Source organism: Amia ocellicauda, chromosome 2 (assembly GCF_036373705.1).
Source record: "Amia ocellicauda isolate fAmiCal2 chromosome 2, fAmiCal2.hap1, whole genome shotgun sequence".
NCBI lineage: Eukaryota > Metazoa > Chordata > Actinopteri > Amiiformes > Amiidae > Amia > Amia ocellicauda.
In genome coordinates this window covers 35,071,948-35,088,089 of record NC_089851.1, presented here as the reverse complement: position 1 = coordinate 35,088,089, position 16,142 = coordinate 35,071,948, and the positions used below count along the sequence as shown (strand labels likewise).

General features: G+C 37.0%; 1 protein-coding gene across 1 annotated transcript in view; it reads left to right on the top strand.

The window, feature by feature from the left end:
* The first annotated feature begins 43 nt into the window (after window positions 1-43).
* The window catches only part of cubn (cubilin (intrinsic factor-cobalamin receptor)), a 107,084-nt gene continuing 90,985 nt past the window's right edge, over window positions 44-16,142 (top strand). Inside the window, exons 1-16 of the mRNA XM_066723334.1 lie at window positions 44-234; window positions 913-1,042; window positions 1,370-1,465; window positions 1,997-2,035; window positions 2,511-2,612; window positions 3,588-3,691; window positions 5,070-5,196; window positions 5,655-5,823; window positions 8,331-8,462; window positions 9,095-9,190; window positions 10,379-10,503; window positions 11,357-11,543; window positions 12,369-12,487; window positions 13,782-14,016; window positions 14,237-14,418; window positions 14,750-14,912. Coding sequence (XP_066579431.1) covers window positions 116-234; window positions 913-1,042; window positions 1,370-1,465; window positions 1,997-2,035; window positions 2,511-2,612; window positions 3,588-3,691; window positions 5,070-5,196; window positions 5,655-5,823; window positions 8,331-8,462; window positions 9,095-9,190; window positions 10,379-10,503; window positions 11,357-11,543; window positions 12,369-12,487; window positions 13,782-14,016; window positions 14,237-14,418; window positions 14,750-14,912 — 2,125 coding nt within the window. The 5' untranslated portion in view covers window positions 44-115. The remainder of the gene's footprint in view (window positions 235-912; window positions 1,043-1,369; window positions 1,466-1,996; window positions 2,036-2,510; window positions 2,613-3,587; window positions 3,692-5,069; window positions 5,197-5,654; window positions 5,824-8,330; window positions 8,463-9,094; window positions 9,191-10,378; window positions 10,504-11,356; window positions 11,544-12,368; window positions 12,488-13,781; window positions 14,017-14,236; window positions 14,419-14,749; window positions 14,913-16,142) is intronic.

Below are 16,142 nucleotides of genomic sequence, written 5' to 3'. Positions count from 1 at the left end.
CTCTGCTGCACAAGACAGTGCAAAGTGCATCCTCTTGTGTTAAGTGTCTGTGTTCAATTTTTAACTCTTGTTCCTGATCAGAGTCTGAGCATACACTGTGAGGTCAGTAGTCACCATGTCTCGGGCTGGCCAGCTCCCTTGGCTGCTGGTCACCTTTCTCATCTTTTCAGGATTGAAATGTGACTCTGAACAGTATGGGCACACTAGGCAAAAGAGAGACATAGCCAATGATCAGTGAGTATGGTGACTTTATCTGAATTAAAATGTATTTATTCTTTGACTGTTGTATTCAAAGAAAGCATGCTTAAAATCAGTTTAAAATCCTTAAATATCTTATTAGTATTGTTTTTAAATAAGTTATGTAAATAACTGTTACACACATACTTCCATGTTAGATTGTATTTACCAAAGATTAAAGTTTCTAGTAATATTCAAAGTTAATGTTAGAAGTGATTGCATGATGCAACTACACACTTGGTCACATAGAATAGTCAAATAGATGTATGCATTGCAGTGCATCAGAAAGGGTGCCTTTATTTGTTATTTTAATGAAATAGTTAACACATTTTCTATCCCTATTGATGTAATAAGTGATAATTTAGGGCAAATGAACAAAAAATGATCAACTGCAATTCAGAAACCTGTTGCTGAATACGTAACTGAAACGTCACTGCCTGAAACTTATGCCGTTTATATTTTTTAAGCAAATTACAAAATAACTAACATATTTGTTCAATGCAATGCTGATTCTATATATATATATATACATTTGTTTTCATATTTTATATTATCACATTTATTAGTGAACACAAGATTAAAATTCCATGTTTTTTTAATGTTATCATGAATGAGAATTCTTAAATCAAGCTTTTCCTCCCCACATTACCCCTAATGTATTTCTATTTTCTAAAGGCCACGTATCGCCTCAGAACAAGGGAATTTAGTATTTCGAACTGGAGATTATAAATTAATCACATTCCAGACAGGAACCCAGGGGAGCGTGAAAATTGGTGAAGACGATCTTCCTGAACTTATTAAAGTTGTAAGTGAAAACAACATTTGCATATAGACTTTTTGTCTGTTTGTCTTTTGTGTGATCACCTAATTAAGTTAATTACGTTGCCAATGCAAACAAACATGTTAGTCTTATTAATATGTAATTGAGAGTCCAGGATGAACAAATCCAAACAAGCCAAACAATCTCTCATTAAAAGTGGAAATGTGTCTGTTGCCTGGATTGGATCACATAGGATTATAGTTCTTATTTCTTTAATTTCAATGCCAAGATGAATCGATCAGTTAGAACATTTTTATTTGACTTTGACATTCTGATTTGTGGTCATGTGAAGACTATATTTATTTATTGCAGATTAAAAAAAATAAAGATGACATTGCGTCTATCAAGGCCAATGGTGGTGGGTCCTCTCAGAATGTTACCAACGAGATTAACCAGCTGAAGACAAGGGTAAATTCCTAAAGACTGACACTGTTTTACTGTTTTGTTATTGTTTATTTATTGATTTTTTTACATTGCAGTATTACATTACATTACAGTAGTCCTACTTGTAAAAAGGCAATTGATAACATTTGTTGCTGGCACCATTTGAAGTAAAAGTTGCCAAACTTACCTTTTATGTATATTATAGTGACCCATACCAATGAACTGGAATGCTTTGGAAGGTTATCAAACTTTATATGTAAGCTATAAAAACAAATAATTTTGTTTTCTATCATATTTCAGCAGAAACACATGACAAAGTGTGTGATAGTTTGGGGAATATTGTGGAACATTTCAGAAAACTTGCTATAATGTTGTGCTTCTGTGAAGGTTGGGTTAGGGGTTACTGATGAAAAGATACATGTAGTAGTCCTTCACCACTGCATTTTATGAAACAAGTATTTAAACAAGAATCAAAATGGTGGTCTAGTTTGATGATGCTAACTGTTCATAAAGAACAGGTTTCTAAACTATACTTGCACTTAATTTCAATTTCAGGTGATGGCGTTGGAAGGGAAAGTTCAAAATATAGAACAGGTAATGGTGATGCTAAAAACAATAAAATAATAATAATCAAAACAGTTACGAAGAATGATAGGCACTTAACCCTTTAATTTCACACCAAACCTTTCATTTAATGTATATATGATTAATTTACTTTTATCTAAGAACATAAGTTTACAAATGAGAGGAGGCCATTCGCCCCATCATGCTCGTTTGGTGTCCATTAATAACTAAGTGATCCAAGGATCCTATCCAGTCTATTTTTAAATGTTCCCAAATTTTCAGCTTCTACCACATCGCTGGGGTTTGATCCTGATTGTAACAAGAAGTGTCTCCTGTTTTCTGTCTTGAATGCATTCTTGTCGTCTATTGATCTATCAACTTTCTCTGTCTTTCTGAGCATCAGCCCATCCATTCGTGTTAATGGACAGATCAACACATTTCTGTACAGTTAAAGCAAATGATCTGACACACGAACAACACTGACCTGCACTGTTGTCTGATCTAGACCATCCTGAGGAAGAGCTGCAGCAGTAACCCCTGTCAGAACAGCGGGACATGTCTCAACCTGCTGGACTCTTTCTACTGTGTGTGTCCAGATAACTGGCAGGTGAGCGTCTTTCCCTGTAAGCTTGATTCAGACAGACTTGCATTATCATAAGGGTGTTCATAGTGAAAAACTGACACTATTGAGTAGAAATTGCAGATTTGCCCCTTCTACTAAATAGGAACACCTGTGGGTCCTTGAGGCCCAATGATGTCATGCAGGTACATATTTTGTCATTGTGAGTCCAAAATGTATGCAGGAGATCTTTTGTGTTAGTTGTGGAATGGCAGCTTGTTGAACCCAGAGTGGCAGTAGTGTAGCAAGCCTCAGGTTTCCCTTGTTCAACCTTGCCTTTGGCCAGTTATTCACCATCTATGGGGAATCCTGGGCACATCTGACAAATAGCTATGTCTACTGTCAGAGAAGACGCTTTGGACCCATAAACCGTTCTCAGTTTGAAGTTGTCCAAGTTTCAGGAATTAATTACTTGGCCTGTTTAAACTCTTTGTAAATGCTAATTCTGCTGATTGAGTGCATGTTTGGAAAGTACCGACTGATTCCACATGTGAAAGAAGTAATTGCCTTCAACACAGGGATTACAGCATGCTATTTTCTCACAGTTCAGAAACCATCCCTTTTGGCTAAGATGTCAACAAATGCATCCAAACACAAGCGATGAGCCAAACCAATGTTAATCCTGACTTGTTTATCCTACTGAAAAAGTGTAAATAATAAATAAAAAATATATATTAAAAGTTCATAATCAAAAGAATAAGAAACTGACAGTGTAGCTTAATCAGTAGGCACTTAGGTCTGAGCTAACCCTTGGGAACACAGTGTAACATATATGTTACATACAGAGACCTGGTAAATTGGGATAATATATATTTTAGTCAAGCATATTACATGTTTGTGAGATTTACCCATATCTCCCAGGGTTCTTAGGGGCTTAGACTGTTACATATCAGACATTAAAACATTTTATGGTATTGTTTGAATGGCTTTGTCATTGATGTAATCCCTTTCTTTGTAATCCAGGGGTTTAACTGTGCAGTGGATATTAATGAGTGCCAGCTTTATGCAGGAACACCACTTGGTTGTCAAAATGGTGCAACGTGTGTTAACACCCCAGGACAGTACAGGTATATCTGGTATTCCTTTCCTTTGCATGTCTGTATGTACAGTAGCAGGGGTAACTGAAGTCAGTACACATTTAATTCTAGATAGCTTATTTATAAAAAGGCAAGTGACATTATTCATTGGGTAACGGTATATCTGCTATTTATAATGTTATGAAATCTATGTTAATATATCTTGTGCAACTGACCACTAACCAGAAACTCCAGAGCTCTGATAAGATGCAATTTTAACTTTCCTGTATGATAACATTCTGAAACACTAGTTTATAGCATATAAGCTGTGCCTATTTTGTATAATTTAATAAATAGTTTGTCACTTGTCCTAAAGAGCAATATATGACTTGTAGGAAAATGACACGACTGAAATCTTCACAACCCTTGGCTGACAAGGGTGTTATGTTTAACAGTTGGTAGAAAGGTTTTAGGATACCATTTGAATGTTTATTGCTTGTCACAAGATGTTGCACATATCTGAGCTTTGTTAGTCGGTTTTACACTTCTGTGACTAAAATGGCTGCTAGAAGTCTGCTAGTATGAAAATACTAACCTTGAGGGGTGAAGTGCTATTAAAAAATCTGTTTTGAATCGATTAAAAAACAAAGCAAAACATATTGGAGCTGAAGGGAATATGCATATGTTTGCAGTTACAGTTTGAAGGACATTTTCAGATCATAACATCCCTCCCTGTTTCATATTACTGCTTTTATGGTGTTAGATAAGGTCATAAAACAAAACAATCAAATTGAATAAAGCAAATATATTTAAAACACTACTGTCAGCATTGGAATCGACCTGATGCTCAAAAGCAAAGGCCTAAAATGTGTTCATTAGACCCAATGAGTTCAGAGGAAAAGGCAGCAGAGCTTTGTACAGGGGGCAAAAAACACCATCACTGCGAGAAATGACATTTAATCAATATTCTGTTCCGAGTATTGGTACAGTGCTCGCTGTAATGGCTTACATTGCCATTATTATAAATCTGTTTGTTACTGTGTTTCACTTAACATGTCCTCTTGGTAAAAACAACCAAACGAAAAAACAATTAAAATAATAAGAACAAAGGAATATTGGTTAAGAGTGGAAAGTAGGGTCGAAGCCCATGTATCTTAAATAATACAGCTCAGTGCATCACTGTCATGTAAATTAAGCTTCAGTCAGAACCTTGTTATTTACTTACACACTTTCCTCTCACAGTACATAATCATTTTCATATAATTATGCATTTGTAATTAAAACTATTCTCCCCCTTCAATTGAAATAATGATTTTGGGCAATTTGTCTCTTTCTTATTGTCTCTTTCTTATTCCTTCTGTCTTGCTCTCTTTCTTTCTCTGACTCATTGTCTCTCTGTTTCTGTTTTTGTCTGTCTGTCTGTCTGCAGCTGTACCTGCCCTCCAGAGTGGTACGGGCCGCACTGTACTTCTCGCCATGATGACTGTCAAGGTGGCTCTCAGGACCTGTGTGAACATGGGATCTGTATCGACTCAGACCGAGTGAATCCAGATCAGGTAACTAGTGACTGTTACCCTTGAATAGCAACCAAAATAGGTCACTGGCAAGCAATGGCTGACAACCATTAGGTAGGCTTGCTGCAGTATATTTTAAGCCTACAAAGTGGATATAGTTCCCCATTGCTAAAATCAGGCCAGCTTCTTTTAACTGTTGATTTTGTTAGTAGTTATCAATTTGATTTAATTAAGATAGATATTATAATGCACATGATAGCTTTTTTTTTTTAAATAACACTAATTACAAATGTTGATTATTGTTGTAATTATTTTTAATTATAAAGGAAAGCCAGTGTCAGTGTAAATTAATATATTGAATGTATTCCAGCCATTCCCTAAAACTATTACAAAATACAAAGCATTTTTACTTGGTAGCTGCTTCTTTAATGGCTGCCCTGTTACAGCAATTCTTAGGGCATTTGATAATATCTAAAGCCTGATTCTCTTTCTGTGTGAAGCCCAAATACAAGTGCATCTGCGATAACGGATGGATGTCACCTCCTGGGAACCCTGCTTGTATAGCTGACATAGACGAGTGCAACCTTCCCCAAAAGCCATGTTCCACCAACCCCCCCGTTGAATGCTTCAATACAATGGGCTCCTATTACTGCGGCGGCTGCCCATCAGGTACAGACTGTTCATAAAACCTACTCCTGTTGACAGTATCTCTGGCCTTCAAGTGTTTTGCCTCACAGATTTTCTGTAGCTCAATCTGAATTAAATTGTACACTGTCTCGTGTGTGCAGTGGCTAATGCATTCCGGAGGTTGCTTATTCAAGTTCTGTTTGATCTTAGGTTGCAGCTGTTGGCTGTTGAAGTCTCAAGTTTACAGATCTAGTTTCAAACATTTTATAAAATAAAAATGTGGTTATGTTTAAACACGCCCTGCCATGTCATGCTTAAAGTTTGTCAAATCCTCAGAAAGCAGAACTATTAATATTGTAATATAAACACTTTGTATACTGATATCTATGGTACCTAGCTTCTGGTTCCATCACATTGTTCCTTTAAGTAAATGCCAGCTAAAATGAATTGGAAGATGCTTTTAAAATATTGTAGTTTCTGTCCTCAGTGCTGAGTTGATTAGAAATAATTTAAATAAAATAAATTAATGAAGTAGTTTAGACATTTCCTAAGTGGAGAAAGTTGATGGCAGGACCTGTCAACCTACATGGCTCATGCGCACATATACTACCGGTCAAAAGTTTTAGTACACCCCCATTTTTCCAGTTTTTATTGAAATGTAAGCAGTTCAAGTCCAGTGAATAACCTGAAATGGTATGAAGGTAAGTGTTAAACTGCCAGTGGTTAAAAAAAAAAAGTTGAGGTTACCAAAAAATTAAAAATAATGTACATTTCAGAGTTATATACTGTGTTACTACACCCTCTTAAGCATTATTTGGCAGCGTTACACGCAGCTCCTGTGCATAGAAGTTACACTGTATTCCTACAATGCGCACATCGTTTGAAAGCTTATTCTCTTGGTTAAACAGCGCGTTTCATTCTCAGACACATCCGATTTACAGTTTTCGTGTCATCCGCCGTCATTGAGAGCCCGGGGGGTAAACGCACAGTCTGCTCCGGGTGGGGGGTGTTGTCTCATTCAGACGGTCACAGATCACTGAGTTTCGATCTGATTTCTTTGCAAATAGGCTTGTTTTGTTTAGAACAACCTAATGATGAATTTAGTACATATTTTTCGATGTTCTTTGAAACACAGAGAAGTTCAGATTCAATTATGTAAAATTGTTGTGTATTACTACACTGTAAACAGAGTTTTCCATCTTGACATTTTGAGCTCTCTACGGGTGTGTGTTGCTTCTACCAAAACATGGATTGTCTTGTTTTGATCAGTAGACTGTCTGGTTCCAGAATATGTCATAATTGTCAATATTTTCTGAGATTTTGTATTCCTTATCAGACCAAGTATCCCCCCACCATTTCAGAATGGGGGCATATAAAACACATTTTTCTCATCAGAGAATGCTTCACATCGTTAGAAAGCTGAGAATCTTAGCATTCATGGGATACCAAACACTTGGCAGAGAACACAACAGTGACAACAGGTTTGTCAGCTTAAAGGGATACATTTTGTTAAACAAAATGATTCCATGATTTCTTTTTTATCTCCAATTGTGTATTTGTTCTGTGCTTCAGAGTACATTGAGACATTAAACTGCGTAAATTTCAATAAAAACTGGAAATATTTAGGTGTTAGAAAACATTTGACCGGTAGTTTACGTGTATATAGTATGTGATTATCTTGAAGCAACCCTTGGATTTTATACCATGGTACACACACTTGAAGTTACATGGTAAATGGTACCATCGATATCAGTATATAGAGTGTTTCCCTGTATTTTGCAACACATATGTTCAAACATAACCGTAATGAAAAGCATTTTAATTTTAGAAGAAGTGAAAAACTAGATCTTTAAGGGCCTTCCCAAAGTGGACAGGCTTGTTTATGGTTCATCAAACAATACTGCAAGGGTATTAGTGAACACTTTGAGAGATTTCCAGATTAAACATTTAAATGTGGTCACATTACTCTCTCAACTGGGAAATATAGAAGGCAGTGGGAGGGTGGGAACAATACTGTCCAAGGCAATAGTGCGTGTTCAACCTGTGACCTGCTTCAGTGCAGCGAAAGCCAAGCACAGTGTAGTTCATGTTCTCAGGTTTCACAGCCGTGTCTGGAAACAGTTTTGAATCCCAGAAACCCTGCTGATTTAAAACTTGACATCTTGATTCAATAAGTAAAGACTAAGCCTTTTGAAATATTCTGTAGGCTGTCTAAACCATAACATGCTTTAAGATGCATGTCCGAGAAACATCTGAATTGAACATTTAAAATTTAGAAAAATGTTGGACAGCAAAATGCCTGTATGTAGGTGCACAGTTTCCATGCCTGTGTGAGTTCAAGCATGCCATGACCCAGTGCTAAGATGGAACAAGGGATTGAGACAATTAAAATATATGTAGTTATATCTCTATATCTAGGAATTTCAAGGACAACAGGGTACAGAACGGATACCAGCTGATTGTCTAAGCAGGCCACCCCAAGGGATTGTATAAAACAGACCTCTTCTGATAGGCCCTCCAGTAATCCTTGTTCCAACTGTGTTTTGCAGGCTGGCAGGGGAATGGTTACAGTTGCCAGGATGTTGATGAGTGCGCCACCAACAATGGCGGCTGCTCCAGTTCCCCAATGGTTCAGTGCCTGAACACCATGGGTTCCTATCACTGTGGGCCCTGTCCACCAGGTACAAAATAATCTGTAGGATGAGCATAGTATGCCATCTGACTGTCTATCTATCTATGTGTCTTTCTATCTGTCAATCTATCTATCAATAATTCAAATAAATGATACATAACAATGTATGTTATGAAACACTGCTCCATCAACCTTGAAAATTATACAAAGTAATTTAAAAAATATGAAATAAAATAACGAAATGCTGGTGCAGCCATTAAAAATAATGTCTTGAGAACCTCAGAAGAAAGCTACTGTTGTTTCCTTCCTGGTGTGCTAGAGCCAGTTGGCAATTTCAATTCTGCTGACTCATGCATGTTTTCTGTTATATCAGGGTAATTTAAAACAGATGTCTGTTTGTTCTGCTCACACACTACCGTTCCCCGAGGACGTTCTTCTGCTAGCAAGATGCACCAGTTAGTGAGGGATCAGCTGTTCCTTTCTTGGTTTAAAACAGATTATTATTGATAGATATCTTTGTATATGTTTGAGATCATTATCCTTGGACTCAGGGACTCTCCTATTGTATGTTTTTCTAATTTTCCCAAAAATATTTTCATATAAATGGATAGAAGTAGTTGCAGTGAGTTGTGGTACTTCTGACTCATTTGTCTTTGCTGCTTAATTCCTGTATTTGATCAGGTTATGAAGGAGATGGGAAAGTCTGTACCCAGTCCAACATCTGCTCTGGGAACAATGGAGGCTGCCACCCCCTGGCAACCTGTACATCCATCCCAGGTACATCACCACTTTACAGCACTAACACCATGATAATAGACTGTGAAGTTGTTAAAATTAGGTATCATAAAAAGTTGTTTTTCTTTGGCACTTTTTTAGTCTGTAATTGCAACAACAAGAACATTAAAGACATAATCTTGCTCAAGGGCACGCAGTAGTCACAAGATGATCAACAGATAAAGAGGGACAGTAAAACACATGGCCTAGCAGTTTTACACAGCCCAGCACCATGTAGCATGTGAACAGGTAGGACGATGGACTTGTTATCAGCACTATAAATCTCAGTTAAATCCCAGAAACAGACCACTTTGAAACTGAATAGCTCGAATGGATACCGTGGCAAGTAAATTATATATATCTTTTTTTAAACACATGATTATTTAAACGTTTATAGGCCATTGAAACTGTTCTCTGTACACATATTCGTGTAAGTCTTTTAGTGAAGTGTTTACTCTTGAAATCACATCATTAGTCACAGCAAGTCTTAGTACTAGTTAATAGTGTAAACCAGTTCTGAAAAACTTCTCATAATTGTACTTAATTAGTGCAAAAGATTACTGCAAGATTTGTGATTTTGATTTTCCCAAAATGAAGGGGTCTCAGTCATCAGTAATCTTTATGTATAGTTGTTGTTATTTCATCCAGTTTAATTTTAAAGATGCCATACAAAAAACAAAAACAATAATATTATTCCATTACTTTAAACCATCACAAGTTGTTATTCTATGTTATTTATATGCATGTTATAACACAATCAACCAGAACACATTTTAAGAAGTCAGTCAGATGAGTGTAACACTAATTCTACCCACTTTTCTTAATTAATCCTATACTATGCAGAGTGATGTAAAGATTGGTCTATGCACCCCATTTTGACTACTAAACTATTTCACTGGCCTCGAGTTATGGTGGGTGTTGAAATGTTCTATCTAAATGTCAAGGTTGAAATTAACATGCTTTCCAATCCTAACTAACACTAAAACTTTCAAAAAAGTCTTGCTCCAGTCTTATTGCTACATCCACCTATTGTCTCAGGAATTAACCCCACTTACTTTTTTCTGTCAGTCACAAAAACACAGAGAGATTGAGATCTTTTTTAAGTACACATCTCAAAATGTATGAAAGTGTGGCCTGTTACACCTAAAACCTCCTTTTTAGACTGAAGCCACACTCTTTCTCCCACTACAGGCAGCACCCTCCCAATCTGCACCTGTCCCCCTGGCTATGTTGGCAATGGATATGGTCCCAGTGGTTGCACTGTCGTCAGTGACATCTGCCAAAGTCACAATCCCTGTGTCAATGGCCAGTGTATAGTGAGTACACATATTTCTGCTTTTCTGATGGAAAATATATTGTATTAATATTCCAGGATTGAAAGTTTATTTCATATCCAGTCCAGGCTATTTTACTGCCAGTTGTTGCACACAAGGTCTGTACTGTTTCTTTTCAAGATCATGGAAGGTGAATTTCAACCTTGTTAGTATTTATTAGTGTAAGGATATACAGTACAAAATGTGGACCATGATTTAAAGGCATTGTTTATCATGGATTTTTGTCAAGGGTTTCTTTCCTGAACTCAAATCCAACAATTATGAAGTCATGTTTTCTTAGGCATTAGGTAATTAAATTGATCAGATCTGACAGTGAGTGATAAATCTTCTGCTGGACATAATTTAACACCGCAATAGTTGTGACTGTCTCTTTCTCAATACATATCTATTTTTAGGTAAATTTTTATTTTATTTATTTTATTTTATTTTTATTTTTATTTTAGACTAAATCCACATTCCTTAAAACTTAATGTTTACTTCATATGCAAGTTACTTGAGCCGTTAGAATCTTAAGGTTAGAAATGCATTACTTTGAAATTAAAAAAATAAATGAAACAAATATGGGGAAGTCCATTTTCTTGTAAGCCATTTAGGAAAAAGAAGGTTCAAAACCTCTGTTCAGTCATAATATGGCCTTTTGGACCTTTTTTATGTGGAAAAAAATATAGTCTTACATAATAAAGTGAACAAAGAGAAAGCTACTATAGAAACCAATTAGTGTCTTATTATATTTGTTGTAGATTAGTACAGTACCTTAGTAACTTGCTAATGGCAGAACAGAGTGTATTTTTCTTGTGCATTAATGTTGAAATCTTATTGTATTTTTTTTCACAAGAGTACAACCACTGGTTACTTTTGTAACTGTGACGCAGGCTGGGCGGGGGTTAACTGCACAGAGAACATCAATGAGTGCGCCAGCAACCCTTGTCAGAACGGGGGCACCTGCACGGATGGCATCAACGGATATACCTGCACTTGTACCAACCAGTGGACAGGCCCACAGTGTCAGACTGCACAACAAGGTACATGTGTGTTTGTGTTTAACAACCTATCATGATTTAAGCAGTTTGCTACAATACATGCTAAGACCCATTTCCCATTGTCAAGTAAACAATACGTTGACCAACCCTGTCCCTGATCACATTGTGTGAAAGTGGCTTCTGACAGTAAATTAAATTGATAGGGTACAGATTTGTACTTTGCAATCCACAGGAAGTACATTTTCTGATTTTGGTAACACGCTTTGACAATTTAAAGAAATGTGGGAGAAACATAAACATTAGCTACATGATCAAAAAGAAAATGGCCACATTGATTCATTTTATTCTGTTAAATGAACAGAGAATGGATAAATGACACATAGTGTATTAAATTATACGAATGAGGTTTTCAAAATTACTTTGCAACCAACTTATTTTGCCTCTTTTGAATACCACATACAGTATATGTATACATATTCACAAAGTAAAAAAAAAAGTGGAAGAAAAAAGGATACATTTGACATTTGAAAAATAATTGCAAATTAAATTAATTGCAATGTATTATTACCATTCAGCTTTTCTCTGACATCTGATGATCTTTGATAAGATTTTGAAATTTTGACCACTGCAGTGTAAGGGATATATGATCTTCATATGATGTCAACATCCTTAAAATTAAAAAGTGAAACTGTTTCCCTGTGGACAGTGATGGATATCGCCAACACAATCCTTTATCTTTGTTTAAACACTAGAGATTACAGATTTTAAATCATTAATTGTAATCGATCAGTTGGCTGTATTCTGTTGTGATCATCTATTCAGTCCCTAAATCGGTCTGAATTGTAGTCCAACCACTCTGTTTTACAGTATGTGGCGGATACCTGACAGCACCAGCTGGGACCTTCAGTTATCCCAACACTCCTGGGGGTGACCAGTACGATCACCAGGTCAGCTGTGCCTGGGTGGTGCAGACTAGTTCAGACAAGGTCAGTGCTATTCCTTCAGTCCTCCTTCGCCAGCAAGCTGCTACAGGCAGTGTCACCTCATTGAAATTGCCACCCCATAGATGTGTTAGGAATGTATTTATTCAAAGTTAGTGCACTCAAAAGTGAAAGCCTTTTAAATATACTGAATCTATTTCAAGATGTTTTTACCATCAGACGACACAAAGCTATGATATCACCAATCGTATCTTCCTCAGAGCACTTACACAATATGTTGAAAATATAATGTCATGACAGGCAGATAAACAGTTTATGGATGTTATTCATCATCTATTCATACTTTTTTAGACTTATTTTGAAGTGTTAGCAAAACCTGGCAGAAACTGTTTCTATTTTATTTTTTTCTTTACAGAACATCTGTTTCTGGTAGCTGTATGCGCATAACCATCCATTGTTTGTTTCCTGTATCTGTTTCTCTGATGTTTATCTATTTTATGTTATCTCTTCCTGATGTGTTTGGCACAGTCACGTTCTTCCAACACAGCACACAGCCCTACAGGAATCATGGGAAAGAAAAGCCAAACTTATCTTAAAACAGTTCTGAATTTGGATAATGTCAGAAATTGGAGTCTCTACAGTGCCAACAGATAAAGCACATATTTCTACAGTTTTGTAACTGCTTCCCTCACAGTCAAATTTCCTCGCTCACAGGGATGAGATTTCCAAGGGGAAATTTGTTCGGTAATTTAAAAGGCATTGTTTAGTGTAAATGAAAAAGAAGGACGTTACTGAAGCATTTCATTACTTTGCTAGGTACCACATTATGTCATGTCAATGCATAAAATTGTAAAGAATATTTTGTATGCAAAAGCAGGGAAAGCATGATAACAGATATAATTACTAAAGTAATACAATATAAAGGACTTCAGAAATAGTTACTACCATGTTTATAATAGTAGTAGTAGATGTGGATTACATTCACATTTGACAAATTGAAAAATCTAATGTTTGTGACATTAGTTAGAGAATTAGCATCTTGCATGATATGCTACCAGGAACAAATTCCTATCAGTGTTATCACAGTTGCGTTGTATGTCTTCTTCTGTGTCTGTATCCTAAATAAAATGAATGGCTTCAAAATAATCCCACAGCATGGCGAGATTGGGAAACACTCAACCCTTTGGTAATCTCAGTAGTGTGTGATCAGATCCTGGGTCCTTGAGTGCAGATCAAAGCAATGGGATATAGTATCCTGTTAAAACAATGTCAGCAGAAACTGACTTCATTCACTTTTTGTAGCACCTCTTATCTGTAATGTTCTCTTCCTCTTTTCCAGATTCTGCGGATTACCTTCCCACACTTCCACCTGGAGGACAGCACCAACTGCAACTTTGACTTTCTGCAGGTCCACGACGGAGATTCGGCCTCTGCTTTTATGATCGGCAAATACTGTGGCAGCAATGCCCCTGCGGAGCTCTTCAGCTCCCACAACTCGCTGTACTTCTGGTTCCGATCTGATCACTCCATCAACGCTGATGGGTTCACTGTCGCCTGGGAGTCCCGAGAACCTGGTATCCACTTGTGTTTTCTTTTGCTCTTTGAGAGGAGGTGTAGGAGAGATAGAAGGCAATACATGTTTCTGCCAATTGACCATCTCACCTAGCTGAACCTTAAGCACAGCACAAGATAGAATACCATGGTTTCAAAAATCCTTGTAAAACAACTAAGGCTTACCAGTTTAGATTAAAGCAATTGCCTGATCTTCTGTTGTAAGCATTGTTTTGTCCTCAGAGTGTGGTGGCGAGCTGACTGGTACCTATGGTTCTATTAATTCCCCTGGATACCCCGGCAACTACCCTCCAAGCAGGGACTGCTATTGGATGGTGAATGTGAACCCGGGACTGCTCATTACGTTTGTCTTTGGCACACTGAGTATTGAAGAACATGAGAACTGCAACTTTGACTATCTGGAGGTGAGATACAGTATTTATTCTCCTCACCCACTACCTCTGCCCTCGGTTTGTGGTGTTGGATGATGATTGATAGCTCAGATATGTTCTCCCTTCTAATAAATAAATGAGTTAATTAACTGTAAAGCTGTAAGAACCCAATGTCAGATATCTGTATGGATTAGTAACTAGTTATTATACATATGGGAGATGGGAGATGTGTGTGTTTGTGTGTGTATTGGGGAGTTGACTCCTTTTTATAGCAGTAATGCCCAATAATACCACAAGTGTGCCTCACTTGATCAGAGAAACTGGATAAACCTGCTATAAATTAAGGTATTTATTTATTTAACAGATCAAGGATGGCCTGCTGCCTGAAGATCCTGTCCTTGGCAAATACTGTAGCACCTCCTTACCAGCACCTTTGCAGACCAGTGGACCTGTTGCTTGGGTCCACTTCCACTCAGACTTCACTGTAACAGACCGGGGTTTCCACATCATGTACACAACATCACCATGTTAGTACGGATCCATTTCATAAGCTTATGACTCCGCTGTGGCTTGAGCATTTCACTTTCAATACCTGGGAACAATGATTTCCAGAAGCGTGTGAGTTCAGAACTCCATTGAATTGCCAGAACTGCATAGTCCCAATCGAGAGACAAACCTGCTGCACTGAAAGTCCGTTAACCTCATTGAGCGTGTGCAGTCATACTCCTGCTTGGGTTCAAACCAGTGTCTCAGACCTCCAAGCACTTCAGAGAGGAATAATGTCACACAACGGGCTCATACATTGTGAGTTGAGTCCTGTGTTTTGCACGGCTTGGTTTGTTAAATGGTGCTCCAGTCCTCCAGCCCCAAGAGGGTGATATAGCTCCTCATTTAGCCACCTATTGAGCAATCATTAACAATCATTGCATTGAATTAGTTGTTTAATCATCCCAAAAAGTAATTGTTTTACTACAAAAATACACACATCTGCATGTTGAATAACAGAACAAGTAATAGATAAGATTAATTATTTTCCTATTCAATCAGTTTGTTCTGTGAAAACATCGGCCAAAACACATTTCTCAGCATCCAAGAAATTGATAACTATATTTTATGTTTTATGTTAAACTGGGACATATACGTTTTCTGTTTTTATTTTGAATATGGTAGGCATTTGTCTTGATCAAGGTTGATTATTATTATTATTGTTGTTTGGAAGCTCAGCTCAAAAGTCCAAAGGACACAATATTGCTTTTATTTCTGTTTCCCATACCTACATTGTCTCTGACCTAGATTTGCACATTTGAATCTCTACAAGTACTCTTCAGGAAATCAGGAACTGCTCTTTATGAAGACAGGAGCTTTGAAAATCCCTTTGCATAGCCTTTCTTTTTCAATGAATGAATGGTAGAACACTTGGGACATGTCAGATAAATGAATCAGCCCTTAATTTGCTTGACTACTGGAACACAAGCTTCAACAATTTTAAGGTTGTGGGTGAAATGTGTGGTCTGCATCTAACCATAGTGCATATTAGTCCTTAAAAGAACTCACAAGGAATAGTACTTTGGAGGCTGAAACCAAACATTAATGAGCACAGAAAGTGGAATATATATTTATCCACTTTTTGGGTTGCCCTGCCAGGCACAAAACTGAAAAAAAAGCATTATACATTGTTTTTAGAACACATGTGTTTGAACCTATCTATGCATTTTCTCCTGTGCATTTTAATCTTGCCAGTAAAACATCTTCATATA